The 27,346-nt window shown below is 38.9% G+C and overlaps 2 protein-coding genes and 1 long non-coding RNA gene across 3 annotated transcripts; 1 reads left to right on the top strand and 2 right to left on the bottom strand.

Moving 5' to 3' along the window:
* Window positions 1-327: 327 nt before the first annotated feature.
* On the top strand, window positions 328-5,633 carry LOC116245918 (protein STRICTOSIDINE SYNTHASE-LIKE 3-like). Its single transcript, XM_031617535.2, has 4 exons — window positions 328-910; window positions 1,158-1,433; window positions 3,892-4,059; window positions 4,967-5,633. Exons 1-4 carry the CDS (start codon window positions 387-389, stop codon window positions 5,358-5,360), a joined length of 1,362 nt encoding a protein of 453 aa, XP_031473395.1. The 5' UTR covers window positions 328-386; the 3' UTR covers window positions 5,361-5,633.
* Window positions 5,634-6,676: 1,043 nt separating this feature from the next.
* On the bottom strand, window positions 6,677-7,152 carry LOC126409701 (uncharacterized). The gene is made up of 2 exons (XR_007572300.1): window positions 6,933-7,152; window positions 6,677-6,850 (listed from the first exon to the last, which is right to left on the bottom strand). It is a non-coding gene; the product is annotated as an uncharacterized LOC126409701 (long non-coding RNA).
* Window positions 7,153-15,516: 8,364 nt separating this feature from the next.
* LOC116254375 (linoleate 13S-lipoxygenase 2-1, chloroplastic-like) lies at window positions 15,517-24,898 on the bottom strand. The gene is made up of 9 exons (XM_031629754.2): window positions 24,425-24,898; window positions 22,257-22,525; window positions 19,833-20,070; window positions 19,402-19,728; window positions 19,224-19,309; window positions 18,940-19,050; window positions 17,459-17,760; window positions 16,553-16,819; window positions 15,517-16,369 (listed from the first exon to the last, which is right to left on the bottom strand). Exons 1-9 carry the CDS (start codon window positions 24,828-24,830, stop codon window positions 15,610-15,612), a joined length of 2,766 nt encoding a protein of 921 aa, XP_031485614.1. The 5' UTR covers window positions 24,831-24,898; the 3' UTR covers window positions 15,517-15,609.
* Between the last annotated feature and the right edge of the window lie 2,448 nt (window positions 24,899-27,346).

Genomic DNA, 27,346 nt, shown 5'->3' with positions numbered 1-27,346 from the left:
TAACTTGAAGTGAAATTCGGCTTCTGTAAATATTGCTCTTTATTATTAGATCTATTTTTACCATTTTAACTAATATTATCGTTTCTTGTTTGTTGAAGATATAGTGCAAACTTTAGTTATGGCGACAATAATGAGGGGTACGGTAGCCACACAACCGAGTTGGGCGCATTCCTCCCTTTTACTGGAAAAGGAGAAGCTTACACAAGATTCCTCTGCAATTTTATGGGCTTCCATTTCTTCATCCTACGGCAAAAAATTCAAAGAAGTTCAAAGAAAATAATATAAACAAATGAAGAGTGGACTGCAGAAGTCCTCCAAGTGGCAGGAAAGGAACGGTGGAAAGGGAAAATGGTGGCAGAGCTGGTGGGGGCCAGTTTACAGCGGTCATGATTTTTTTGCCGCGTCCTTTCCTTTCCGTCCATGAGTATCCGCGAGACCGTCGACTGCAAGTCTGCAACAGTAGTGAGACATCTCCATCTCTCTCGCTTATAATAAGTGGAGTAGAAGGTAGAAGCATTTTGCATATCTCGAAATCTGTCCTGATTGTTGATACGTCGGGGAAACGCCAGAGAACAGCACCGATGTCAGCGGCGGGGATCCTTGCCGGGCTCTTCCTCCTTTTTGCCCTCTATTGCGGCCTCGACCCTTACCAGCTAAGTCCCCTCCGGGGATTTCCCGACTTCAAGGCCTACAGGGTCGACTTCGCTCCTTGGTCGCAGCTTACCTCCGCCCACGACCCCGAGAACAAGCTCCAGAGGGCCGAGGTCAGGTTCCTCAACCAAGTCCAGGGCCCGGAGAGTGTCGCCTTCGACCCGCTCGGCCGGGGGCCGTATACGGGCGTCGCCGACGGTCGCGTCCTCTTCTGGAACGGCGAATCCTGGTCCGATTTCGCTTATACGTCCTCTAACAGGTGCTTTTCTTTTTTCATTTCGAGCTCTCTCTCGTTTGGTTCTCGCTTTTCATGGCTGCCCATCTGCCATTTTGTCATCCTAACCTCAAATGTCTTCAGTTTCTTCACTTTTCCAGCCACCCATGTGCTGCATTTTCCTTTTCATCGAATTGTCCTGTTTTGCTTGATCCCCATCTGGCTCTGCTTCTTGATCCATTTTCATTTGAGTTTTCTCTTTATCTTATTTTTTGGGTTGGTCACTGGATAGGTCTGAGTTATGCGGGCCAAAACCATCGCCTTTGGCTTACACGAAGAACGAGCACATCTGCGGGAGGCCACTGGGTCTCCGTTTTGATAAGAAAACAGGGGACTTGTACATAGCAGATGCGTATTTTGGCTTGATGAAAGTTGGACCGGAAGGCGGATTGGCAAAGCCTCTGGTGAAGGAAGTCGAGGGTGTGCCATTAATGTTCACGAATGATCTTGATATCGATGATGATGGCGCAGTTTATTTCACAGACAGTAGCAGTGTCTTTCAGAGAAGGTATTGTGGTTTGTTATTTTCTTATTGATAATCTCTTTTTAATATTCTCAGCTCAGTATTAGTTTGAAAATCTGCAATCTTGATAGTTGGATTATCGGTGAGCGTCAGAAACCATGATCGTTATATTTTTTGAGATATGCGTTCTCATTTGTTGACTTGGCGATGGAAAAACTTGATGTTCTTCTTCCTTTGGTTCTTGTGAAAATTATGGAAACCACAGTGGACAGAGTATGCGTTAGCAGTTAGCACCATTCCTTTGCTTTCGTTTTTTCCAAACATTTGTATGAGGACGAGTGAAAGTACACTTATAATGTCAAAGTAATTGAACCTAATCCTGAAAAAGTTTATTCAGTTTATTTTTTTTGTTTGTAGGTTGCAGCTACGAATTGGTTATGTATTGTTAGAAAAGAGCTCCTATTTTGCTAAGATTGTAATCCTTTTCTCACAATGTTGATTATGGAATTAATTGCTTGGAAAGGATCTTACGTTGTATTGATTTCACTTTTGCGTGTTTTGGACTATAATCTCTCCATAATTGCAGGTTTTGGCCTATGTATTTTGAATTGCCATGCTTTCTTTCCATCGAAAGAAGGTTGTTGATGAGTTCTGTGCATTCATTGTCAAAGTGGTCATGTATTCAATTTACCTCTTGATTTATACAAGATTGCAGCTAAAAATCTGCCGAACATCTTTTAAAATCATTCCGGAAGAAAATCTGACCTTCTTAATGCTTCTTCTATTCTCCCAAACGTTTTAGAAGTGTCATTATTATTGGTATTATTTTCACACAGAAATTCTCATAAGTGTATGAACAAAGGAAGTGTACTTGTCAAGTACCAAAAGACACAGAACACAGCATCTACATTCCAAGTATTTAACCATGTATAAATTGAGAAAGCAGTCAGGGTATTATGTTGATATGTAACCTAGTAGTCCTGTATTTTCTTCTTGATCTTTGTATTTTCCTTCTCTTTCAAGGAACTGAAGCTCTGATTTCAATTGACTTTACTTTCTGGGATGGGGAACCTCTTAGCTTTTCTTAGTTATCAGATTTTTTATTTATGACAGTTGTTGGTGTGAAGAATCTAGCAAATTTTCAAGTCTAGTTGCTCCGGAAACTAATTATGTTTCTCGATTTTTGCCTTGCCATGCAACTTGCAACTTTTTTTTACTACCCTTAGGGGGACACATGGAATTTTGTGCTGCATCTCTTATTTAACTTTCCAATGCTATGTCTCTTGTTTAATTTTCCAAGTCAGCTTCACTGAAACCGATAATTTTAGTGGCCTTCATTATTATCACAAGAAAGCAAGACATTCTCAAACTAGGGAATAACTGGGCTAATATATCATTTGTCAGAAGGTGAATTATTTACTTATCTCTGTGATTTTGGAATATAGTATTGCAATGTGTACATAAAAGCCAGAAATTTGCCATTGTGTGTCCACAAAATATCAACATAAGCTGCAAGGCAGATTTTTTAAAAGAATGAAAGCTCCTAGTGATGAAAGGAAACAAGCAAATGACCTTCAGTAAATATCCTTTTAGTTAAAAGTGTGCCTATGCGCTGAGCAGTAGCCTAGACACCTAGCTGAAGCATTTTGGCAGTCTAGAAAGGAAAACATTTTTTGTTTCAGTTTTTAACTCTTTTTTGTAATCTTTTAATGTATCATTTGAGGTGTAGCTTTTTCAAGACATCCAGTTGGCTCCTCTTTCTTCTTTTTCATTTCCTTATCTATTTGGAATGTCCAACTCCTGCCTTGGCCTTCTTATGAGATCTGCCACCCAGGCTTGCGTAGCGGTTTTGACTAGACAAGTGTCTTCTTGTTTATGCAGGAGACAGTTCCATGATCTTTTGACATGGCTTTCGGATGTTTGATTGACCTAATCAGCATCACATTTATCCGAGAACGTTAGACTTTACATTTTTGTCACAACTTGCTTACTGAAGGATAAATTTGCTTTGTTCACTACGTTCTTCTTGTTTCTATGATCTTATTTTGCGCAAGTCTTCAACTGCTTCCACAAAGAGTATACACATTTTTGTGCAATGTTGGAACCGATTTTCAGACTATATATGCATATTTTTTTCAGTTCAATAGTTGTTATTATTTCGCCATGGAAATGCATAACTCTATGCATCATGTCACATATTTCAAATAGCTAAAATTTCGATCCCCATGCCTGGATGACTATCATTAGCCTTTGCTGGGGAAACCAAAACCTAATATTGGTGTTTGTTGAATGGATGATTGCTTTGATGTCTGCTCCCATGGACCTTGGTCTTCCCAAAATTTCTCTCTCTTTTTGTCCTTGTGGAAACTTGATCGTCTTGTCTTTTCCTTCATATAATTCCCAGATAGCATCTGTCTACTTTCAAGTTCTCGGTCATTATCGTACTAAACTCCTTTGGAGATGGAGATGTAACTAAATATTGCATACTTTAAATGTTCTGTAGGAATTTTATGCAACTGGTCTTTTCTGGTGAACACTCAGGGAGGCTGTTTAAGTACGATCCTGCTAAAATGGAAACAACAGTTCTGGTTCGCAACCTTGCATTCCCCAATGGAGTGTCCTTGAGCAAGGACAAATCTTTCGTCGTCTTCAGTGAATGTACAATTGGCAGGTACCGACATTAGCATTTGATGAATGATAGTGTGGTTACTATGTACGATAGTTATTTACTGCTCTCTTATCTGTCGTTTCTTATGCTGGTTTTAGCCAGCATCCTTTGGCTGTTCAAAGTCTAAGTCTCTAACCTATGTCAAATGGGTGCTCCTAAACGGCTGCTGCACCTGTGTCAATGTTTGTGCTCGTGCTTCTCTGATACAATATGTCGATGCAGTCAGCAAAATCAAGCTAAAACTGACCATTTTAAATGCACATCTGAATAAACTAGCTCCAATATGAAAAAGATGTAAATATAGATAAATAAGGCTACTAAATAGTTAAATAAATATTTAACAAATTTTATATATATATGCACCCGCACCTAATTTTTTTGAAAAATTGTCGCACCCACACCAGCACCTACACCCATATGGCATAATCTCTGACACATATCTTGATATCTTCATAGAACTTTTTTGAAAGCAAATGCAAAGGACGAAAACAAGCTCTTAAAGTCTTCACATCCAGAAATATAATGGCTACGGCAAATTTAAAAAATGTAGGTAAACATTTGAATAAACAAGTAGCATAAATAAACACAGTACATGTTAAGGACCAATCATTTTCAGAAACAGAATAAAAACCGAGGTAAAAACAAGTTAAATCAAGTAAAAATAAGTAGTTTTGATCAGTTACGATCTAAATACCTGCTTTGGCATCTGACCTCGATGAACTGGAGTACTAGTGAAATTACCACGATGGAGATCCTCGGAATGATGATGTTTACATGGATCCTTTTCTCAGAAATGTTGAAATTTTGTTTACCATATGATGTTGCTTACATGGGAACATATAGACTAGAGAGCATAACGTTTCCCATTCTACACAGTGATCTATCTTTCCTACTGGGTTCTTGTCTGCAGATTGAACAGATACTGGTTAAAGGGCGACAAAGCTGGAACAACTGACGTTTTTGCCATCACCCCAGGAATTCCCGACAACGTAAGAACTAATGCAAATGGGGAATTCTGGGTAGGACTTCACTGCCGTGTTAGCCTCTATGCTTATGTGCTTGGTCTTCATCCTCAGCTGCGGACGTTCATTCTCAGGCTTCCAATCCCATTAAAGTATCACTATATGTTGTATGTGGGTGGTCGACCTCATGGCATTGTGGCGAAATACAATGCAAATGGCGAGATAATGGAGGTCTTGGAGGACAAGCAGGGGAAGGTTGTGAAAGCTGTAAGTGAAGTGGAGGAGAAGGATGGGAAGCTTTGGATGGGTTCTGTTTTAATGCCTTTCATTGCAGTTTTCTGATCTAGCACGATCATCAGTGCAGTTTGAATTTAACTTTGTTTTTTTCTACCAAGCAGTACTGTTGCAGCAACTTTGTCACTGATTTAGAGAGAAAAGAGAGAGTTGTGCACAAATGCAATTCAAATAAGTTCCTTAGATAACGTTTGGTTGCAATGACAATTGCTTTTCAGGACACTTGTCCTTATAACAAGTGTCATAAGAACAAAGAGTCCTTGTTCATATGAACAAACTGTAATTTTATCCAGCATTTGTTTATAAGAACAAAATTTTCAACTTGTCCTGTTTGCCGTTTGGTCAAATAAAGACTGTTGTTTGTTTAAATAAATGTATGTTATATATATATATATATATATATATATATATATATATACTAAAACACATGATAAAACAAATGAAAAATATATGAATTTAAAAAATGATCCTTTTTTCTCTCAATGAAAAAATTCACATACGACAAAGGGAAATATTTTGAAAAACATATTAAACATACAGACAAATAAAAATATTTTCTCTCGTTTTTTTCTCTCTTTCTCTCTCTCTATAAATAAAACGACCTAAATCCACTTGAAATAAAATGAAACACTTAACTAATGAACAGGTGAAGAACATATGAGCCAATAAAAATATTTTCTTTCTTTCTCTCTCTATACATAAATAACTTAAATTCCACATCCAATAAAAGAAAACACCTAATAAAATATGTAAAAAAATATACAAACCCATTAAAGTACTTTCTTTCCCTTTCTATATACACACAAATGTCTTAACATCAACATACAATGAAATAAAGCAACTAACAAAGTGTGTGTGTGTGTGTGTATATGGATATGTATATAGTATACAATCGATGTCAATCAGTTAAAGTGTATATAAAATTGACAGAAGTTAGAAGTAGACTTGCACTATTTTACAACTTTCAACCAACTAAACAACTCAAAAGTTGACCTTCCTCTCCCATCTCCTTTTAGGATTAAGATCCTTACATAAAATAGTAGGTAACTATAATGTTTTGTTGGAAAAACAGGCGCACATAATTGAAAAAGCAAAGGAGATCAATTAGTGAGAACCACATGTGTTTGATATACAGATAAATAAATGGTTAACGCACATGGTTCAAAGTTTTAAGCCTCCCACCTTTGAGTCTCTCTTGGGCATTCCCTCAAACAATTAGCGAGCATCCTCAATATAAGAGCACAAGCACATCAAGAAATGCATCAGGCAGAATTACAGGGAAAGAAATTTTTGGACATTTCGTTCAAAAAAAGAAGAAAAAGAATATGGATACTATAGATATAAGCATCATGGATAAATTAACTAAAAAAGGTTGTTATTTGAGCTTGAACTAATACTTGTGATATCCATAAAAAAAATGTTATCTTCAACACCATTCAATACCAGTGAAGCGCCGATAAACACCATTATTGCTTTGGAAGATACCAGACAGCGACTCTGTACATGCCGTGGGCCTTATGAGGCAGGGAAGTTGAAACCTGGAAAAACAGACAGGCAAGCAACTAAGCAACAATGTTGACAAGGTGGCAAAGGAAAAACAAAGAGGATGAAGTAAGCAACCGATGGTGCAACAATACACTCAGGTTTCACCGAAGCAGGGCAACAAGGCAAACGACAATGGGGTCAATGCGGCCATCAGGAGTCAATGGCCCATGGCAACAGCACCTCCCCACTCCGAGAGAGAGAGAGGAGGTGAAGATGAAAGCAACCGAGAGAGGGATGAAAAGCAGCATCTGCGATCAGGGGAGTTGCAAGCGCACGATTATGAGTTGTTCCATGGGTTACTGGGTAGGGTGGGAACGACAAAGGACACCTTTTTGCGTTTTATGAGGGCGCACGAACAATTAGAATTTTACTTTACCCAAAGTAATTGGGATTAAAATTTTATCTCGGGGCTTTGTTACTCGGATGACATGAGTTAATTACTAAAAGCGAACCATGATTCAGTTTATAACATCAGATGCATCTTATAGGAGTTCGGGCAAAAAAAACAGGTCTGCATGTTAATGCTAATAAATCTGCGGCCGTTGCCTTCCATGTGGGCAACAACGATTTATCTGTAAGTTTAATCAACTTGTTGCGCTGGAACCAAGCGTAACTTCCTTTTACTTTACTTTGGTCATAGGGATGTCAACGGATCGGATTCGGATCGAATACATCTTTAATCATATCCATTTTTTTGGATATTCATATATTCAGATTCGGATTCAGATTTGAATTCGAATAAAGCAAAGTCATATCCGAATCTGAATCCGAAATCCGATTTTACAATCCGAATCCGAGTTTTGAATCGGATTTTGCCATTTTTCAAGTATTAGATAGAGGATATTTGTCTAAAAATGAATCTGATCCGAATCCGTATCCGAATCCGATCCGATATTCATGTATATCTGAATCCGAATCCGAATCCGAATCCGATCGGATGTCATTTATTAAATCTGAATCTGATCCGATTTCTTAATCGGATATTAAATTTTTATCCATATCTGATTTTTTCGGATCAAATCGGTCGGATATCCGATTCAAATCGGATATATTGACATCCCTATTTGGTCCATCCAAAGAGGCAAGATTAGGTGCATTCACTGTGCGGACTTGGATGCAAAAGTAGAGAAAAAAGTAGTAAATTGGAAAGGGTAAACTTTTATCCACGGTAGGTAGAATTTATCTTGTGAAACATGTGGTCAACCAACTTATCAATTATTGGTTGATAGCATTTTTGTGGATAATTCATGTTGAATTTCTGCTTAACATGTTTTAAATTAATGGGTAGTTGACAATGTTATCAAACAATATGATCTTGGCATTAAAGTTTAATGTTTCGCTGGTAGTTCTCAATTCACTTGACCCTTATAATGTTGCGACTAGCTTTCCAATTATCGACTGGAATTGCTAAACAAAAATGTTACGACCACAAAAAAACATGAACTGATCAACAAGGGATCGATCTGTTCACATGATTAAATGGTCTCATTTGATATAGTAAAGTATACTTTTTTTTTCTTCTATAAATAACTAGTTATGCATACGGTAATAAAAGATTTTCAAGAAAAAAAGATCGGACCCTTTGAGAGTGGACTTTTTTCTCCTTCTAAGGGCTATTTTCTTCTTCTTACCATTTTTAATGTGAATTAATCTATTTTCCTTAAGTTTATTATTCATTAAAGGCAATCACATCAACAAACACGAGACGGGAAGTTAATGGCATTCATTCATATTATAATCCATTTCTTTATTTATATTTTGATAAAGATCAACAGCTAAGTTTCAAAAGTTCTATCCCTTAAGCTCATCTAAAGTGCCATGATCGAACAACTTAGATAAAGTCTTTACTTCTACATCGATCATGTTCACTCTGGTTTCCACTTCATATGGAAATGCAAGTTGGGATTCCCTTCCCTGTAACACCTGGTTGAGAGAAGGGCTTAAGGAGCTCATAATATTTCAAGATCCCTTCTTCCGATCTGTTACTGAGCTCCCTGTTCGTGTTCCCCTGTTCTATGATGCCCTCGATCTGCTTCAGGTTCCCATTGAACCTCTTAAACGCCGCCATGACCACCGGATCAGACTGCCACACCGGCTGGGCCTACTCCCCCAAGTACTCTTTGTCGATCGAGTGCGTTGACGGCACGTCAAGTATCGCCATCACTAGTGTCGCCTGCATTTGCGATGGGAAGCAGCCGAGGAGCGCAGACTCTGGTTCCTTGAGGAACAGCTTGAAGTGCATTGCCAAGTCATCCTCCATGGGAATGTTGGTCCAAGCGATCGTCGGCCGGTTGGATAAGTATCCGGCCTACGGTACTGGCTGAAGTTGACAGCGGCATGGTGCCGGAGACCACCCAGATGATTGTGGTCATCACCTGCACCAGGCACTCCATCGAGTCCAAAGCCAGCTACCATGGCTCGTCCTTCTTGTCTGTGTGGCCCTTGTTCCAGACCTCCGGCCACCATGCCAGGAGCTCGGCATCTGAAACTACGCTTTGAGAATCTTCATAGAAGTGGTTGATATAGTCGTCAGTAACGAGCCTTACGCTTTGGTCGGTCATCGAGTTCTCCACAGTCATGCCCCTGCAAGATTAATGGCATGACCTCCAGGCAAGATTTCTTGTAACTCTTAAGGTTGGTTTGGCTGCAATGTGTTCTTGGAAGATTCTCAATTTGGATTTTGAATCTGATAAATGTTGAAAACTATAGATTTAAGGTTGAATGGAGGTGGTCTGATATTAAATCTATGGGATCTCAAATTACCATAGATCTGACATTCATGGTGAGAGTTTCGGTCTTTATACCTATGTATAAATCTAAAGAAGCAAAGAATTTCAATCAGGATTTTCGTCAATTCGTTGAACAAATTAAAAGTGCAGAAGGTGGGACCCATTGCTAGAAATCAAAATGAAGAAATAACTAAAAAAAACATGAATTTTTAAAGTGGTTCAGCCAACAGACCTACATTAACTACTCTCTCCTTTTCAACTAGTGTTCCTTTGGCAGAGAGATTCCTTTATATAGGGAAGATACATAACGCATCCCTTTGGGTAGTTACAAGATATTTATTATCATTACTAATTCTTAAGAGACATGACTTTTCATCTCCCAAGTAATTCACTTTGATTGACGAGAATTGATTCACTCTAAGAGTCTTATTGATTGACGAAGGTTGCTTTTCTCCAAAAGTATTATTGATTGACGAGAAGTGATCTTTCTAAGAGTCTCCTTAGTTGACGAGGAATGAAATCTTTTCATAGCATCCCAATGGGCGTCAGTAGGATAATACATGCATTGACAAACTTTGTTGACAGCATAAGAGATGTCTATGCGAGTCATAGTAGAGTATTGAAGAACTTCATCAAGAGTTGGATCATGAAAATTTGATCCAGTTTGAGCAAATAAAGCAGGAAAGTACGCCATGGGAGTTAAAACTGCTTTAGCTCCAAGCATACTTGTTCTTTTGAGAAGCTCAAATGTATATTCTCTTTGAAACAATATTAGTTTATTGTCAATTCTTGTTGCTTGTATGCCAAAAAAAAATTAAGTTCATCCAGATCTTTAATGGCAAACTTACTTTTGAATTGACAAATAATTTTATGAATATATTTTGGTGAGCTTCCTGTTATGATCATGTCATCTACGTATACCAAAACATATACAAGTATTCCTCCTTTTTTCAAAATAAAAAGAGATAAATTTGTTTGAGCTCCTTTAAAACCAAAATTTTGGAGGACTAAGCTAAGACGGGCAAACAAGAGCCTGTTTTAAACCATATAAAATACGTTTAAGCTTGCATACATGATTTAGGAAAGAATGATTTTGAAATCCAAGTGGTTGAACCATATCAACTTCTTCTGAAATAGATTCATATAGAAATGTATTTTGAATATCCAACTGATGTATTTTTCACTTTGACTAATAGAAATAGTCTATACTCTTAGAATTGTAGTAGGCTTCACAACAGGGCTGAAAGTTTCAGTATAGTCAATTCCTTCTTTTTTATTATACCCCTTGGCAACGAATCTAACTTTGCATCGTTCCAAAGATCCATCTGCTTTTCGCTTGATTTTGAACACTCATTTACATCTTACAATGTGTTTGGCTTCTTTCTTTGCAACAAATTTCTAAGTATTGTTTCGAATGAGAGCATCATATCTTTCTTGCATGGCTTTCTTCTAATTTTCATCTTCATATGCTTCCTTGAAATTTGAGGATTTTTTTGCTTCAAGAATAGTGGTGACAATTGCGTTTGTAAGAAAGTGTTTACTAGAAAAATATGAATGGAACTCATTGTATTTAGGATTAGGTATGAAAGTTCCTACTTGAAATCTTGTAGTTATAGGATGGATTCGTTCTTGATTTGGGTTATTTTCATTAGATTGGTAGGCTCCTCATTTCTAAGAGGTTCAGGTTGAGATTCACTAATTGTTTTAGACTAAAGTAAGGGTTCCCTTGACATTATGGTGGTATTGGATGATGGTATTGTAGGGTTTGAGAACTGGTATTTATGAGGGAAGATTAAAATGATAGCTTGGTTTTGACTTTTTAGATCTTAAATTATGGTTTCTTGAGTATCAATAAAAGGAAATTTCCTCTCATTAAATTGGACATGTTTCGAAATATAGATTTTATCGGTTTTTGCACCCATACAATAATTCCTTTGATGTTAATGAGCATGGCCTTAAAAAACATATCTTTCAGATCGGTAATCTAATTTGTTTTTCTGATAAGCTCTTACATAAAGAAAACATTCACATCCAAAGATTTTGAGGAAGCCATAATCAGGTGCCTCTTTGAACATTTTTTCAAGTGAGAAGAAAAATCAAAAATCTTGATTGACATTCGGTTAATCAAATAAACTGTAGTACAAAAAACAAATGACCAAAAGTTCTTGAGAATATTACCTTATGGCATTAGAGATCAACAATATGTTTATGTCTCCTTTAAACTGCTTCATTTTGTTCAGGGGTATAAGGACGTGATATTTCATGTTCAATCCCATTAACGACAAGATATGATTGAAGCCTTTGAAATTCTCCTCCCCAATCTGAATGAAAATATTTTATTTTGTGTCGAGTGAGATTTTCAAAAAGTACCTTGAAAGCTTTGAAAATATAGCTAATATTTGATATTTTTTTCATCAAATAAATCCAAGTATAGCTTGAAAAAATATCCATAAAAATCACATAGTACTTGAAACCATTCACACTCTAAACCGGACTTGGACCCCGTACATCAGAATAAATGAGTTCAAGCAGGCGTTTCACCTTATTTGAAATAGCGTTGAATGGAAGTTTATGGTTCTTAGCTTTTTAACAAGGTTCACACAAATAATTCAAAAAATCTTCATAACAAACAAATCGTACTTATTCAAAACCTTCTTAACAATGGAAAATAAAGGGTGACCAAGTCTTTTGTACCACTGCCCAACAGTCTGTCATTCTCCAAGCTGAGGTTTCTTTGTCCTGCTACCTATGTCCATCTTGTATAACCCATCACTGCTAGTTCGAATTTTTCATGTTTCCTATTGCTTCACATAGCACATATTAGAATGAAACTCAAAATAAACTTCATTATCCTTAGAAGAACATTGTGCGGATAAGAAGTTTCTTGTTATTTTGGGCATATAAAGGAGATCATTTAAAACTAAGTTTTGAAATGTCTTTGAAGGACCAGTATGAAAAATTCTCAAATCTTATCCATCTCTGATTTTTAACGCATCTCCACCTTTATATTTGGCATGAATAGACAAGTTGTTGATATCGTTGGTGCTGTGATGAGTCACACCAGAGTCAGGATACCAATTGTCATATCTAATGTCTTGATTTAGAATGTTACAAGAAACTACGTGATATGCTTGAGGCGACATTGTCTATTTTTCTTTAAGCAAATTAGTATATGACCAACAAAACTTTGCAATATGACCAACTTTTTCACATATTTGGCACACAAGACGAAGACGATCACCTTTGTATTGCTCATTTTTCCATCCTCCTTCTCTAGATTGGTAGTTGTTTCTACCACGACCTTTATAGTTGGTTTGCTTGTTGTAAATCTATTTTGAGACAATATTCGTAGTATGCATAATAGATTCAAGAACTTGAAAATCATCTTCTTTTAAGTTGGCTTCTTGTATGAGAAGAAGCCCATGAAGTTCATTCATAGAGGCAGGGTCATGAGAAGAAGCCCATGAAGTTCATTCATAGAGGCAGGGTCCTTTCGAGTTTCCATGCTGACTTTAAAGCCAAGATATTGACTTGGCAAACCTCTAAGAATTTGAAGAACAAGATCATCTTCATCAACAGGTTTGGATGCAATGGCTAGTTGATGAGCAATAGCTTTTACTTTGTTTATATAAACATCTATAGAATGAGAGCCTTTTTTCAAATATTCAAATTATGATTTTAACTGCATTATTTGAACCCTCGATTGTGCCGCATAGGGACTGGTTAACAGCACCCCCAAACTTCTACAGAAGTTTTTAAACCAATAATTTGGGTATGTATTGCTTCTGATAGAGAGAACTTAATCCAACTCAAAAGTAACTGATATTTTTTCAATCATTCAATATATTCTGGATTAATTTCAGTTGTTCCATTTCTAAATAATGACGGAGCAGGTTTGTTTTCATCAATATACCTTATAAGATCAAATGATATTTAAATTGATGAGAATTGGGATTCCCAAATAAGATAATTTTCAGCATTTAACTTGATGGTGAGGAAATGTTGTAAATTGCTTAGGTATTGAAGAGGAGAAGCAAGAAAATTCATACTCATATCCGAATTGACTTCTGTATTTGATGATGCTTCTTAATTTGTTATGAGAATGAAAAGCCACAACACAATATGTAATCCTTAGGATCTAATAGCAACACTAACAAAGAGCAGCAGCTCTGATACCATGCTAGAAATCACAATGGAGAAATAATTAAGAAAGACATAAATTTTTAAAATGGTTCAGCCAACAGACCTACATCCACTACTCTCTCCATTCCAACTTGTGTTCTTTTGATAAAGAGATTCCTTTATATAGAGGAGATATATAAGGAGTCTCTTTGGATAGTTACAAGATATTTATTATCATTACTAATTCCTAAAAGATATGACTTTTCATATCCTAAGTAAGTTTAAATTTTCTTCTCATCGTACTCAACATTGGCAGTATACAGAAACTTTTCAAAGGAGTTGGAGTATAAGACAGGAGGACTATGCTATGACGCACCTACTTCAAAAGCTACAGTGCACGAGGAAAAGTATAAAATGGTGGAGCAAGAACTATATGGGGCCGATAAAAAGTAGAATCCAGTCCAACAAGTAGAACTTAGAAGAATTGTGAGGAAGCAACGTCACCTTGTGCTATTGCATTTAGAAGTGAATCTACAAATTAATGGTGAGAAGGATGAGATGCTTAGGCACAAAACTTGTTGGCATGGATCGATCAAATCCTTTGCTGATCGATTGGAGAATCATAGTGACCACTCCTTTCCTTTTTAAACTAGATATCTTGAAAATACACGATAAGGCGAGATGGCCATTTCTAAAACTGACTCTACACAACCTGGGCTTTGGTAGTCAATGGGTGCAAGGATTTATGGTCTGTGTTACTTGACTCACCTTTGCTCTAGTCATAAATGGAAGAGAGGGACAATACTTTGGAGGCAGTGGGGGGCTGTGACAAGGGAACCTGTTTACTCTCCTACTTTGTATTTTCATAATTGAAATGCTCTCTTCGTGCTTGAAATGGAAAAGGTAAGCTAGAAGAATCACTGGGACTAGAATTGTACCTCCACACTTTTTTTATGCGGATGACATCAATCTTGTTAATTAGTAAAAGTGAACAATGATTCGGCTTATAACATCAAATGCATCTTACAAAAGTTGGAGCAAAAAAAGGTCTGCAGGTTAATCCAAATAAATCTACCGTCATTGCCTTCCAAGTGGACAAGGGCTATGTGAAAGTCTCATTCACTTGTTGGGCAAGGCCCAAGCCAACTTGCCTTTAGTTTATTTGGATCTGTCTCTCTTTGTAGGCAAGTTGACGCGCATTCATTGTGCAGACTTGGATGCAAAAGTAGAGAAAAAAATATTAAATTGAGAAGGTAAACTTTTATCCACGGTTGGTAGAATTTATCTTGTGAAACTTGTAGTCACTGGTCAAACAACTTATCAATTATTGGCTGATAGCATTTTTATGGATAATTCATGTTGAAGTGTTGTTTAACATGTTTTAAATTAATGGGCAGTTGACAATGTAATCGATCAATATGTTCTTCGCATTAAGGTTTAATGTTTGGCTGGTAGTTCTCGATTCACGTGATCCATAATTGTGCAACTACCTTGCGAACAACATCGACTAGAATTGATAGACAAAGAAGATTATGACTACAAAACAGGAACCCTTTTATATTATGACCACAAAAACAGGAACATCGACTAGAATTGCTAGACAAAGTTTTTTCTTTCGTGAAATGACTATTTATGAATACGGCAAAAAAAGATTTTTCAAGGAAAGAAAAGGTCGGACCCTTTTAGAGCTGACTTTTTTCCCCTTCTAAGGACTAGCTATTTTCTTCTTTTTACCCCTTTTAACGTGAAATATGATCTATTTTCCTTTATTGTTCCTCGAAGACAATCACATAAACAAACACGAGATGGGAAGTTAATGGCACTTGTTCATATTCTGGACCATTTCTTTATTTATGTCAATAAAGATAACATCTAAGTTTCAAAAGTTCAATCGCCTAAGCTCAAATGGAAATGCTGGTTGGGACTCCCTTCCCTGTAACACCTGGTTGAGAGAAGGGCTTAAGGAGCTCGTAAGGCAAGATCCCTGCCCCCGATCTGTTCCTCAGCTCCCTGTTCGTGTTCCTCTCATCTATGATGCCCTCGATCTGCATCAGCTTCCCGTTGAACCTCTCAAACGCCGCCATGATCACCGGATCAGACTGCCACACCGGCTCGGCCTGCTGCCCCAGGTACTCCTCGTCGATCGAGTGCGTCGACAGCACGTCGAGTATCGCCATCACCAGTGTCGCCTGCGTTTGCGATGGGAAGCAGCCGAGCAGCGCGGCCTCCGGTTTCTTGAGGAACAGATCGAAGTGCATCTCCGAGTCGTCCTCCGTCGGAATGTTGGTCCGGGCGATTGTCGGCCGGTTGGGGAAGTATCCGGCGTAGGGGTACTGGCCGAAGTTGACGGCGGCGTGGTGACCTGAGACCACCCAGATGATGGTGGTCAGCACCTGCACCAGGCTCTCCCTGGAGTCCAAAGCCGGCCACCACGGCTCTTCCTTCTTGTCCGCGTGGCCCTTGTTCCGAACCTCCGACCACCATGCCTGGAGCTCGGCGTCTGAAACTACGCTCTGAGAATCTTCATAGAAGTGGTTGACATAGTCGGTGACCCATTCCTTGGTTGCAGACCAGATGAGAAGGCCATCGTTGGCAAATGGGTAGTCGTCGACCACGAGCCTCAGGCCGTGCTCGGCCGTCGGGTCCTCCACAGCCATGCCCCTGCAAGATTAATGGCATGATCTCCATGAAAGACCAGGCACAATTTATTGTAACTCTTTTAAGAGCTACAGTCTTTAAATCTATGTATAAATCAAAAGCAGCAAGGATTTTTCACTTCGTTATGCAATAAATATTTTCATCAACTCGTTCAACAAATTAAAAATGGTGAAGCTAAGGGCCGACCTTTGAATGAGATCTGCAGGAAGCGCCTGGTAGTCGAAGCGCCACAGCTTGTCATAGGCGGCAGAGCTGATTTCGATGGAGTACTTCATGGGAGAGAAGCACTTCTCGATGATGCCGTCGGCATTGATCAGGTCCTGCCTGGCGAGCGCGTTGATCTCCATAGTGTACCGGAAGTGTGGGTGCAGCAGCCTGTAGATGGGGTGCATGGCACTCAACTGCCTGTTGGCTGCTATTATATAGGGCTCAGTGCAGCAGTGAGTTCTCAGCCTGCGATCAATCGCAAGCACTAGAATTTTCATGAAGTTGAATTACATGTATGCTAAGATCCAGCCAACATAAGATATGAAACAAGGAAGTAAATGAAAGAAATCAAAACTTATGTGCATGTGTTTTGCTATTCAATCATGCGGAAGTTCATATAAAAGTCTCGAACTTGCATTTTTTAAGCTCATACACAATAGATATATAGATTTGGATCTCACATCCTGTCTGCAGGTGTAGCTAGGTTACCTATGTCCATACCCCATCTTATAAATTTTCTTGAACTTGAATTTGGTTGTACAGATGCGAACGAGGACCTTTGTTGTGATTTGAGGATTGTGTCATATGATGTTTATCAAATCTAGTTTTCTTATGTACTAGCTAGGTTAATATTACGGTCTTATGAGCCTTGTGTGAGCAACTTGATCAAGATTTCACATAGACTTCCTTCTATTGCCACCCAACAAGAGGACCGAAGCTCTCACCCTTCCTCCTATCTCCTTTGGGTACCAAAGGCACCCTCCTTTTGCAATAATACAGGAAGTTAACGTCCTAAGATTTTGGAACAATGACTGTCACTTTCCGATGGCTTATGAGCTCATGATGGCATCCTTCTATTAAATTAGCACATAATAAGTCACATACCAATGGCTTACGAGCTGGTGATATCCTGAGTCATGGGCTAGAAAATGTGCCTTGGCAAGCCTCCAGAGCCATACATTGGTTGCATCGAAGCCCGGCGAGAATGCTTGCTTCCATTGTGGCTTGGTCGAAGAAGGTGGGCGTGTGAGCTCAATTGCAACCGGTTCTAGTGTTCCCAATTTGTTGTGGAAGAAGAGGGCCCTTGATCCATACAAGGTCGTGCCGGAGAGCTCCCTCACCTTGTTCACATAGGGCAGCAAGATATCATGGTAGTCCACTATGAACAGCTTCTTTTGCTCTATGGCCTTCTCTCAATCACATTTCGTGTACATGCAATTAGAAAGCATATATCAATATCTATCGGACCATATGTGAACAAAACATATTCAATTCACGGGTTCAAGATATGCAAGTAAATTAGTGTACAGTAGACACGATGGAGTAGGCATTTTTCCTTTCTATTGTAGGGTACTTTTCCAGTAAGGTGTTTTGTGTCTTGTTGTAAGGTAATTTTTTGAAGACTCTAATTTTTTTTTGATGAATTGAGTGGTTAACAGCCCAAGACCCCGAAAAGAATCCCGAAGCCCGCCAATGGACAGAGAGTACAAGTTATCTCATTGTTTTGTGTCTTATTGTAAGGTAATTTTTTTGAAGAATTGAGAGGTTAACAGCCCAAGACCCCGAAAAGTAGACCTGGGCATCGGGCCGGGCCGGACCGTGCCAGCCCGGAGGGGTAAGGGCCGGCTCGATCTGGCCCGTCGGGCCGCTCAGCCCCACCCGGACCCGGCACGGCCTGCCCTCCCCTCTCCCTTTCCCCCGCCCTCCCGACCCCCTTTCCCTTTCGGGCTTTCCCCCTCCCGACCCCCGCCCTCCCGTCGCCCTTTGATTGAGGAGGAGGGGGATGGGGAGGGAAACAGGAAGGGAGAGGGAGAGGGAGAGCGGGGACGGACTGCGGAGAGGGAGGGGAGCGGGGGACGGAGGCCCGAGGGCGGGTAGTCGGGTCGGGCTTGGGCCGGATATCTCGGCCCGGACCCAGGTCGGGCCGGGTCGGCCCTGCCCGTTGCCGAGGCTTACCGAAAAGAATCATGAAGCCCGCCAATAGAAAGAGAGTAGAAGTTATCTCATAACATTTCAATGGGCTCCCTCAATGCAAGCAGTTAGGAATGCTGAGAATAAGCCTAGCCATCGGGTCAGCCCGACCATTCAAACCCGAGCGCGAGCCCAGTCCGATTAAATTAAAAAATATATTTTTTAATATAAAATAATATATATAGATATATTAATTAATTATAATAAAATATTATATTTATATATAAACTAATAAAATAAATATAAAAAAATTATTGGGCCCAACCAGCCCAGTGCCCTTTTTACCGAGCCCAAATCTGGTCGAGTACTAGGTGCCCACTAATGGCCCTGCCCGATGCCCAACTACAAAGTAAGGAAAAGAGACAAATAGAGAGAGAGAGAGGAAGAGAGAGGACCTCTTCAACGGTCATGACACCTCTTATTTGTTGTTCAACGAGCTCCTTGGTGATGGCCGATTCAGGAGGGCCATACACCTTTGGATCGAGTTTACTGACAATAGGGAATTCCTGCAAATTGAAATCAAATAACAACAAATAATAGATGATCAGAAGGATACCAGATCCCCGATCAAGTATATCAAAGAAGAATAAAAACATTTAAAAAATTGAACAAAAGAAACTTCCAAATTCAAAAGGCATCTAAAAGATTGTCAGTATACGATGTCGTGAAAATATTTTACCGTGAGTAACTCTATGCTCAGTGGGTTAAGACCCGCCAGAGTCTGACGACCAAACTCCTCGTCTCTAAACCAAGAAAACTTGTCCCCTGAAACAAACGCGAACGTGATTCTCTTTCTCCATGTAAAGTCGCAAGGAGATCGATTATCCAAGGAGCCAAGATTAAATGGAGGAACTTACTCTCAATCATCTCTGGCACTTCGAACTGCAGGAGCTCCTCTCCTTCCATCAACTTCACTATCCTGGGCACAACGGAATTAAGGAGGCTTGTGCTGCTTCCAGGCTGCTTCATTCTAAGGCCCTCTTGGAACAGCGTATCAATGGCTGTGAAGAAGGGGAACCCTATGGTGTCATCCTTCAACACAGAGAGCAAATTTGGGACCAAAGTGTGGAGAACCGACTTCAACGTCTTCACTGAGAAGGTCACTCCCTTCACCCCTGAGAAAGCCTCGTCTCTTGGTACATAAGGGGTCTGCAGCGCTCCAACTCTGGTTTCAGACTGTGGATCTGTACATGGCAATACCAGGCTTAGCATGACATGTTAATTAATTCTTATATATATAGATAGATATATATAATATAACAACTACTTTCGATATAAGTGAGATCACCTTTCTTGGATTTGGATCGACCGGTTCTGCAGCGCCTGGGATAGGGATGTTCTTTACCACCAAGAACTGGCCTCTTCAAAGAATCACTGGAATCTGGATTGCCCAAGTCGTTATATACATCGTAGTCGTATATCCTCTCATGGGTCTTTCTTTCTCCTTCGCCATTGCCGCGAAGAGTCTCCAGTTCCTCAGCCCTCAGCTTCTTCAGGCCTTCCGGTGTAGCGCTGGGCAGGTAACTCTGTTTTCACATCAGTTTTTTTTGTTTTTTTTGTGCGTCTAGTTAGTACCATTCTTATTATTAAAAGATTCTAAATTTAAGTGCACATTCCATTGAATGAGCAAAATGAAGAGAAAATCACTCATTTTACTTACGAGGGCTGAGAGAAAAATATAAAAATAAGGAAAAAAAATATGATGGTCATTTCATCATCTAGTTTTAAATTGTAGATTTGTTTTCTCAACCATCCATCGTAATAAGTTTTTAGTGCTGGTTTAACAAACAGTCGTCTCAAATTGGCCTGGGAGTTCAAAATTTGGAATTATATAAGGAGCTAGTGTTAGGATTGGGTTCTTCGAGAAGAAATGGAAATGAATTGGGATATATATAAGTCCAGCCAAATTTGAATGTGTCGCTTGATATTGCCCTCCATAGGCCAGGAAGCGAGCTCAATGGGGAATGACTAAAATGTCCTTTTATGTTGAAAAGAGACCCTAGCCTTTTATAAGAAAAGAATGGTGAGAAAGGTAAATACCCTTATATTTTAAATTAACTGAGACAGTCTATCATAAGTACAGAAGTCATGAAACATTGCTTTCATAGAACACAATTTCCAGTTATCAAACACACTCTGACCGTGCGATTTTTTGGCCAATAGTAGCAACTATTGGCCAGAATGGAGGCTGAGAAACATGGCCGCCAGTGGCTTCCCTGGCGTCAATGGACTCCCCATCAAGTGAATGGTGCAGATCAGGGGCCGAATCAAACAATTTTCATGAATGAGGCTGAAATATCATTTTTCAAAATTTTTATATAAAACAAGTGAAATTTTTTAAAATTTACATGTAAATTTAAAAAAAAATTTGAAAGGGGGAAGAGCAGGGCCCCTGCGGGACGCCCCCTTGGCTTGACCCTTGTGTACTCCCAAGACAGGACCAACAAAAAAAAAAGGGTTGAGGTATTTTTTAAAGATTTATATCTATTTTAGACATTTTAACTTTTCCATATGTTTTTTTTTTTAGTATAACCAGAGGTACTAACCCTGTGCACAATTTTTAGTGCACAAGGGTGCGCACATAACCTGCTTTGATGGCAACATTCTACTTAGTAAGGAGGCCTGACACCAAAGTCGAAGTTTGTGTTGGCATTGGAGATAAGGATGTCAATGGATGGAAGTAGAATATGGTATATTATTTTACCATTTCCCTGCCTTCTTGGATAGGCACACATTGGATTCACAAGCAAAAAAAGAAAAGCTTACATTGTTTTCAAATCTAAATCTGAAGTCACAATCCAAATCCAATTTTTAAATACACAACAGACAATCTGGGTCCAAACCCTATTACATATGATATGTCAAGAACCGCCTTTCAAAATAATGGATATTTAAAGTCAAACTGAATTCGAATCTAAATCTGCTTAAATATTTATTTAAATGTGAATTCAAATCCAATCGAATATCATTTCTTAGATCTGAGTCTGATTCAATTTCTTAATTGAACGTTCAATTTTTGTTTTGTGCGATCTTTATGAAATAGTTTGGTTAGATATGACATCTAACTTGGATTTATAGCTAGGTAGTCTTCTTCAATTGGATCTCTCTTAAGGGGCAGGGACTTAGCTAAAGACAATGGCAAATGGCTGAGAAATGACAGGACCAGCTCACAAGTAGTGACAGAGACACATAATGTACAATATATATATATGACAGGATAATGATAACAACGATCATGCTTGTGGCCTAATAACAATAAAAAGGGCTCAGTGTAGCAAAGATAGAGAGAATCTTTAGGTAAAAGCTTAAAGTTGATGTGAAAGCAGTGGGGCCAAGCCAAGAAAGATTAAAGTTGATGGGAATGCAGAGGCCAGCCAGCCAAGATAGAACCCGCATGGCCCTAGCCCTAACCCTACCTCTAGCATGATCATGTTAAATGGTTGAAAAAAAAAAAGAAACTGATACTAATTTATAAAAATACTAAATACATTTTTTTTGCTTTTCTTTTACCCGTCCATTACAATAAATCAGACAGTTTTTATAAAAATTGTGTAACTTTAAATAATAAGAGTCATTATATATATAATTCAAAAAAATATCTTTATATTGTTACCGTTAATTTTTGCAATTTGGATGTTATTATACTAATTTTATGAAGGAATCAAGTGAAAAAGAAAAAAAAAAAAGCCTGTCGGTAGAAGCAATAATTTACCCTGTCAGTGAAGAAGAGCCTCTTCTGAGGATTATCCTTTTGGGCGTGGACCCAGGAGTTGCAGGTTATGTGGACGTCTCCCTCAGGGAGACCTCGGAGCTCTATCTCTTTGAAATACATCTCCGTGTGGTGGACGTTGGTGATAAGCACAGCCCCCACCTCCCCGAACCCACTTTCCACCTCCAACTTCGCCTCATACTTTTGCACCCCATCTCCTTTCTTCCCTTTGTGTGCCCATCCCTTTATGCTCTCCTTTTCCATCCCATTGTCTGAAAAATAACCTCCAATATATTAAAAAAATATTTTTATAGACAAAAAGCATGTAAGTAAAAAAAATGGTTTTTTCTATTATTTCTTTTTATGTAAAGGGTGTATAGGTGGTGGAAGTTGAACTGGGTAGACTTGAGTTTTGGCTGCTTGGCGGTAGTACGTTCCAAGGGTTGAGCTGTTGGCCCATTAAAACGGTATGTGAGTTGGGTTCAAAATGTCGTGAGAGATATTGTAGTTGAAGCAGTTGTTAGAATCACCACGACATGCAATTGAAACAGGATCTTACTAAAGGTAAAAAGGGAGATTTGAATGTAGTGGCAGTTCTCGTTTTACCTAAAGATTTGAATTAGCTCCCCCCATCCTATATCTATTGAAATGAAAGAAAAGTTGGGCAATATGTCTTTTCGCTAAATTTGCTCCAACATCTTCTTTCTTTTAGTTTCTTATTTCCGATAATTGGTGTGAAAGAGAATATTGTTCGCTAAGATGGCATATATATATATATATATTAATTATTATGTAGGCGACTTCACAAATTTGATGGGACTGCCTTTAATCATGCACATGTCCCCTGCGAAAGGCTAAAGGATTATTCTGGTCAAACCCATTGGGAGCAATCTACAAATTACATATGTATAAAGCCACTCCTACATTTTAATCTACCCAATCTCTTAAAATCTTTGTTGGTAAATCATGTGATTCCTAAATTCAATGGTGCAGTAAATACAAAATATGTGAATTCAGAAAAAGGATCCAACATAAACATTTAATATTTAAGATATTTAAAATTCTTCTACATTGATATATTGTTTATGGGTGTATCTATTTATATATTTAAATTAATAAGTTAAAAACAAAACTAAATGGACCACATAATAAACATATGTAGGGGCACATCATATTACGTCGAATCGGCCGACTCACCGTTTCGACTGAATCGTTTGACGATCCGTAAAAAAAATGAACTATTGGAAAAAAGTTGTTCGAAAAAAGACGAATGAAAAAGAAACATCGTACGGTCTAAAGGGAGAGGGAAGACGGAAACCGAAAGGTGGAAAGAGACGAAAAATTCCATCCATCACGCCTCCCTACATTTATGTGACGGTGTGCTCAATTATTCCATGCATCTTTTTTTCTTCTTGTTTTTATCGAACGGCATCAATCCCCATGAATATAACTTTTTATGAATGATGTGGATAACTTTGGACTTTTCAATTTTCCTTTCTCTCTTTTTTCCTTTTATATATATATATATATATATATATATAATCTTGCAATCAAAACATTAAAATCTCTACCATTTCCAAAAATCGTTTTAAAAAGATAACTATATAAATTTTTAAATAAAAAATCTAATAGAATTAAACTTGTATAACCATACTCACACTTGTTTGTTTCTCTTGTATTCTCTCTCCTCATCCCCCTCTCTGGACTCTCTTGTCTCTTGCTCGCACTCTCTTTCTACTGTCTCACTCTAACCATCACTCTCGCTATCTCTCTACACTCTTCCTCTCGCCTTCCCACACTCGATTGTTGTTTCTATCCGAAACATATTTCTCCCTCGACTGAATCATCTCCCTCATTACCGAATGCCCTTTTCAACGACAGACTTATCTTTTGATTTCCCTTTCACTTATTCTCACTCTATGTTTTTGATTTCCCTTTCACTTATTCTCACTCTATTTTGATGTTGGGTTGATTGCAGCTTGGAGAATATGTCTTTCTGCTCGTAACAACGAATAAAAGGCAATATATAATTTTAACAGCTTAGCTTGAAGATCTGTCGTAGCTGCAGGGGTCACCGCATCTGAACAGAATAGATCTTTACATGCTTGTATGTGTAGATGTGTGAGAAACTGTAATATGAAATGGTTTGAGTAAATGATGATGCAGCTCACCAGGGTTGAGCTCTGAGCTGACAAGCTCAACTTGGATGGATTTCCCGAGCAGGTCAGAGATGTCATCGAGCCCTCGTCCGATGCCAATGTTAGTGAGGAGACTCCCCACCTCCGTCTGCACGGAGACGGTAACCGTCACGGTGGACTTGCCGGCGCCCTCAGAGTTGGCGGCAGCAGCGGCAGTCGCCGTAGACGCACAGGAAACGACCACCAACCTGGCCGGAGATCGTTCACCGATCTCTGGACCAGATCGGCGACGAAGACGATAAAGGCGCACCAACGGAACGGACTTGATGGCCGGCAGCGTAGAGACGGAGGAGTTTCTTCCATTTGGAGCAAGAAGAAATCCTTGGGGAAGCGTCAGGAAGCGCGCTTCCGGAAGGGTATAGGCTTGTGTTCCCAGCATTATTCACACCAACAAGGCCAATAACGTGAATAAGAGAGAGAGAGAGAGGGAGAGAAGTAATGAAGCACGTCATCGGGACCGCATTATATAACCACCGAAATGTGTCGTTGTAGAGAGAGAGTATAATTAATGACTGTATAACCATGGTTCAAAAAACTTAACATAAAAGAGTTTGATGTTGAAAATGACAGAGTTTTTCTCCTCCGAAATAAGAGCAGAGATAAAAATTAACAAGTAACAAAAGAAAGTGGAAGAGTGAAGGGCGTTCACCACTCAACACGTGTCTGTTGACAGCTAAATCGGTCTTGGTTTCGTACCTTAAAATTGACAGTTCGGCCGGTAGGCTGATAATTTGTTTTTTAATATTATGTTATTTAAATATATATATAAATTTTTTGTAAATAATTATATTTATTTATTAATGTATATTAAAAAAATATTTTTATTTTAATCGGGTTGGGTCGAGCTGTTGGTTCGAGCCTCAAAGCAGACCCACCAAGGCCGGAGTCCGATGCCCGATCCGTCCTAGCCAAAATGTTTTAAAGTAGAAAGGTAAGGGCATAATAAAAAAATTTAATAGATAAAGCGATCCTTTTACAGCTTTTACAGGAAGTTTCTCACAAAATAAAACGATCCACTTTGTGTATATAATGATGCCCTTGATAAATTTAGTTTAAACGTAAACCCAGAATGCTAAAATTTAAGTTATATAAATTATATTATGTAAAGTTTTAAAAATCAGATGTCTTAGTTTTACTAACATCATGAAATTCAAATAACATACTGACTTTAAAATTCCTTTTAATAATTGTATATTTTCATATATTTTGCATTCCATTGGACAACTAAATTTATCAAAAAAAAAAAAAACGTGTGAAAAACGTTTAGTGAAGACGTCATCGGAAAACGTTAAGATATGATTCCAATGTCATGTGACCATTGATAAACTTTTGCCTTGACATGTTTGTCACGTGAACCAATGACCAGTTCAGAGCTTGTGCAGGCAATTGCCCCACAGTCATATTTAATTTGCAAAAAAAGGATTGCCTCTCAAGTCTCAAATACAATATTCGGGCTCTGCCAATGGTTGGTGGATGCAACGAAAATCACATAAACAAGTTCCTCGTGCAAAAGGTTTGCCTCTCATCTAAAAGCTTGGGGCTGGGTCAAGGGTAAGCATTTCAGAGCTTATACCGGCAATTGCCCCACAATAGTATTTAATTTGCGAAAAAAGGATTGCCTCTCAAGTCTCAAATACAATATTCGGGCTCTGTCAATGGTTGGTGGATGCAACTAAAATCACATAAACAAGTTCTTCGTGCAAAAGGTTTGCCTCTCATCTAAAAGCTTGGGGCTGGGTCAAGGGTAAGCATTAAGCATGGGCACCGGACCGAGCTGCCGTCAGGTACTCGGTACTTGGCCCGACTCAGGCTGGGCCTTTGGTATCAAAAAATAGATTAACGGGCTGGTGTTGTAAGGGCTCAGGCTCGAGCTTGAAATTGTATACCGTGAGGGCTTGAGAAGCCCGGTAACTAAAAAAAATATTTTTTTTTTCAAAAGAGGTAAAGTTAAGTTAGGGTTTGGTCAGACTGTTTCAACTTTAACATTGATGGCAACAGGGGAGGCGGCGACAATGGTGATGGTGGTTTCGAATTTTTACCGCACTACCTTCGAATCGTCATGGCACGGAGACAACAATAGGAGGCGGCCACAATGGCGATGGTGGTTTCGAATTTTTACCACACTGCCTTCGAATAGTCAAGGCACAGAGACAACAATAGAAGTGATTTGTAATCAGGAATTCCTTTGTCCTAAAAAAGAACCTCAAACTCGAATTCTGCAGCTCCAACAAAATAAGAATAAACCCAATACAGTGAAGACGGTGCTGCCATTGGAACTACCAACTCCTGCCCACCTCTCTGTATGCCAAACTAGTACGCCACGCTAATGGTGGGCAGTTTTTTCCGTAAGCGGGTCGCCAGAAGGTGTCTCCTCTCCCTTTCCCATCAACTCTTGAAAACCAGGTTTCCATAGATACTAATACAGAGGCTTCCTTCGGCCTTCGGTTGCCTTTCAAATCGAGCGCCTTCTTTTCCTGGCCACTGCCGGGGAGAGGCCATGAACTCAAGCCGAGGACTGATATGTCAAAGGCCCGGCCGGGCCTCAGACTGATCTGGTGGCTTTAACGGGCTTTGATTTAGCCATGTTTTTTGGGCTAAATCTAGACTAAACAAGTGGTTTCACGACTGAGAAAGGGAGGTTCAGGAAAAAGAGGATTGTCAACCTGTACAAACGATGCAATGTTTCATGTCAATCAAAATTAAAATCGGTCTTTTAATAGAAAGTTTGCGAGTGAACTGGATAAAAAGTAATGAGATATTTTCTAGTTGTGTAAGTTTGGTGGGCTTATTTTAAATGATCAACTGGTTATAAACTTGGTACGGCCCCTATCTTTCAACCATAGTCATACAGAAAACATTTTTTTTTAAATATGATAAATTAAATGACAGTTTAAA

Source organism: Nymphaea colorata, chromosome 1, assembly GCF_008831285.2.
Source record: "Nymphaea colorata isolate Beijing-Zhang1983 chromosome 1, ASM883128v2, whole genome shotgun sequence".
Classification (NCBI taxonomy): Eukaryota; Viridiplantae; Streptophyta; class Magnoliopsida; order Nymphaeales; family Nymphaeaceae; genus Nymphaea; species Nymphaea colorata.
Note: the sequence above shows the minus strand (reverse complement) of the source record. Positions and strands in the feature narration are given on the sequence as shown.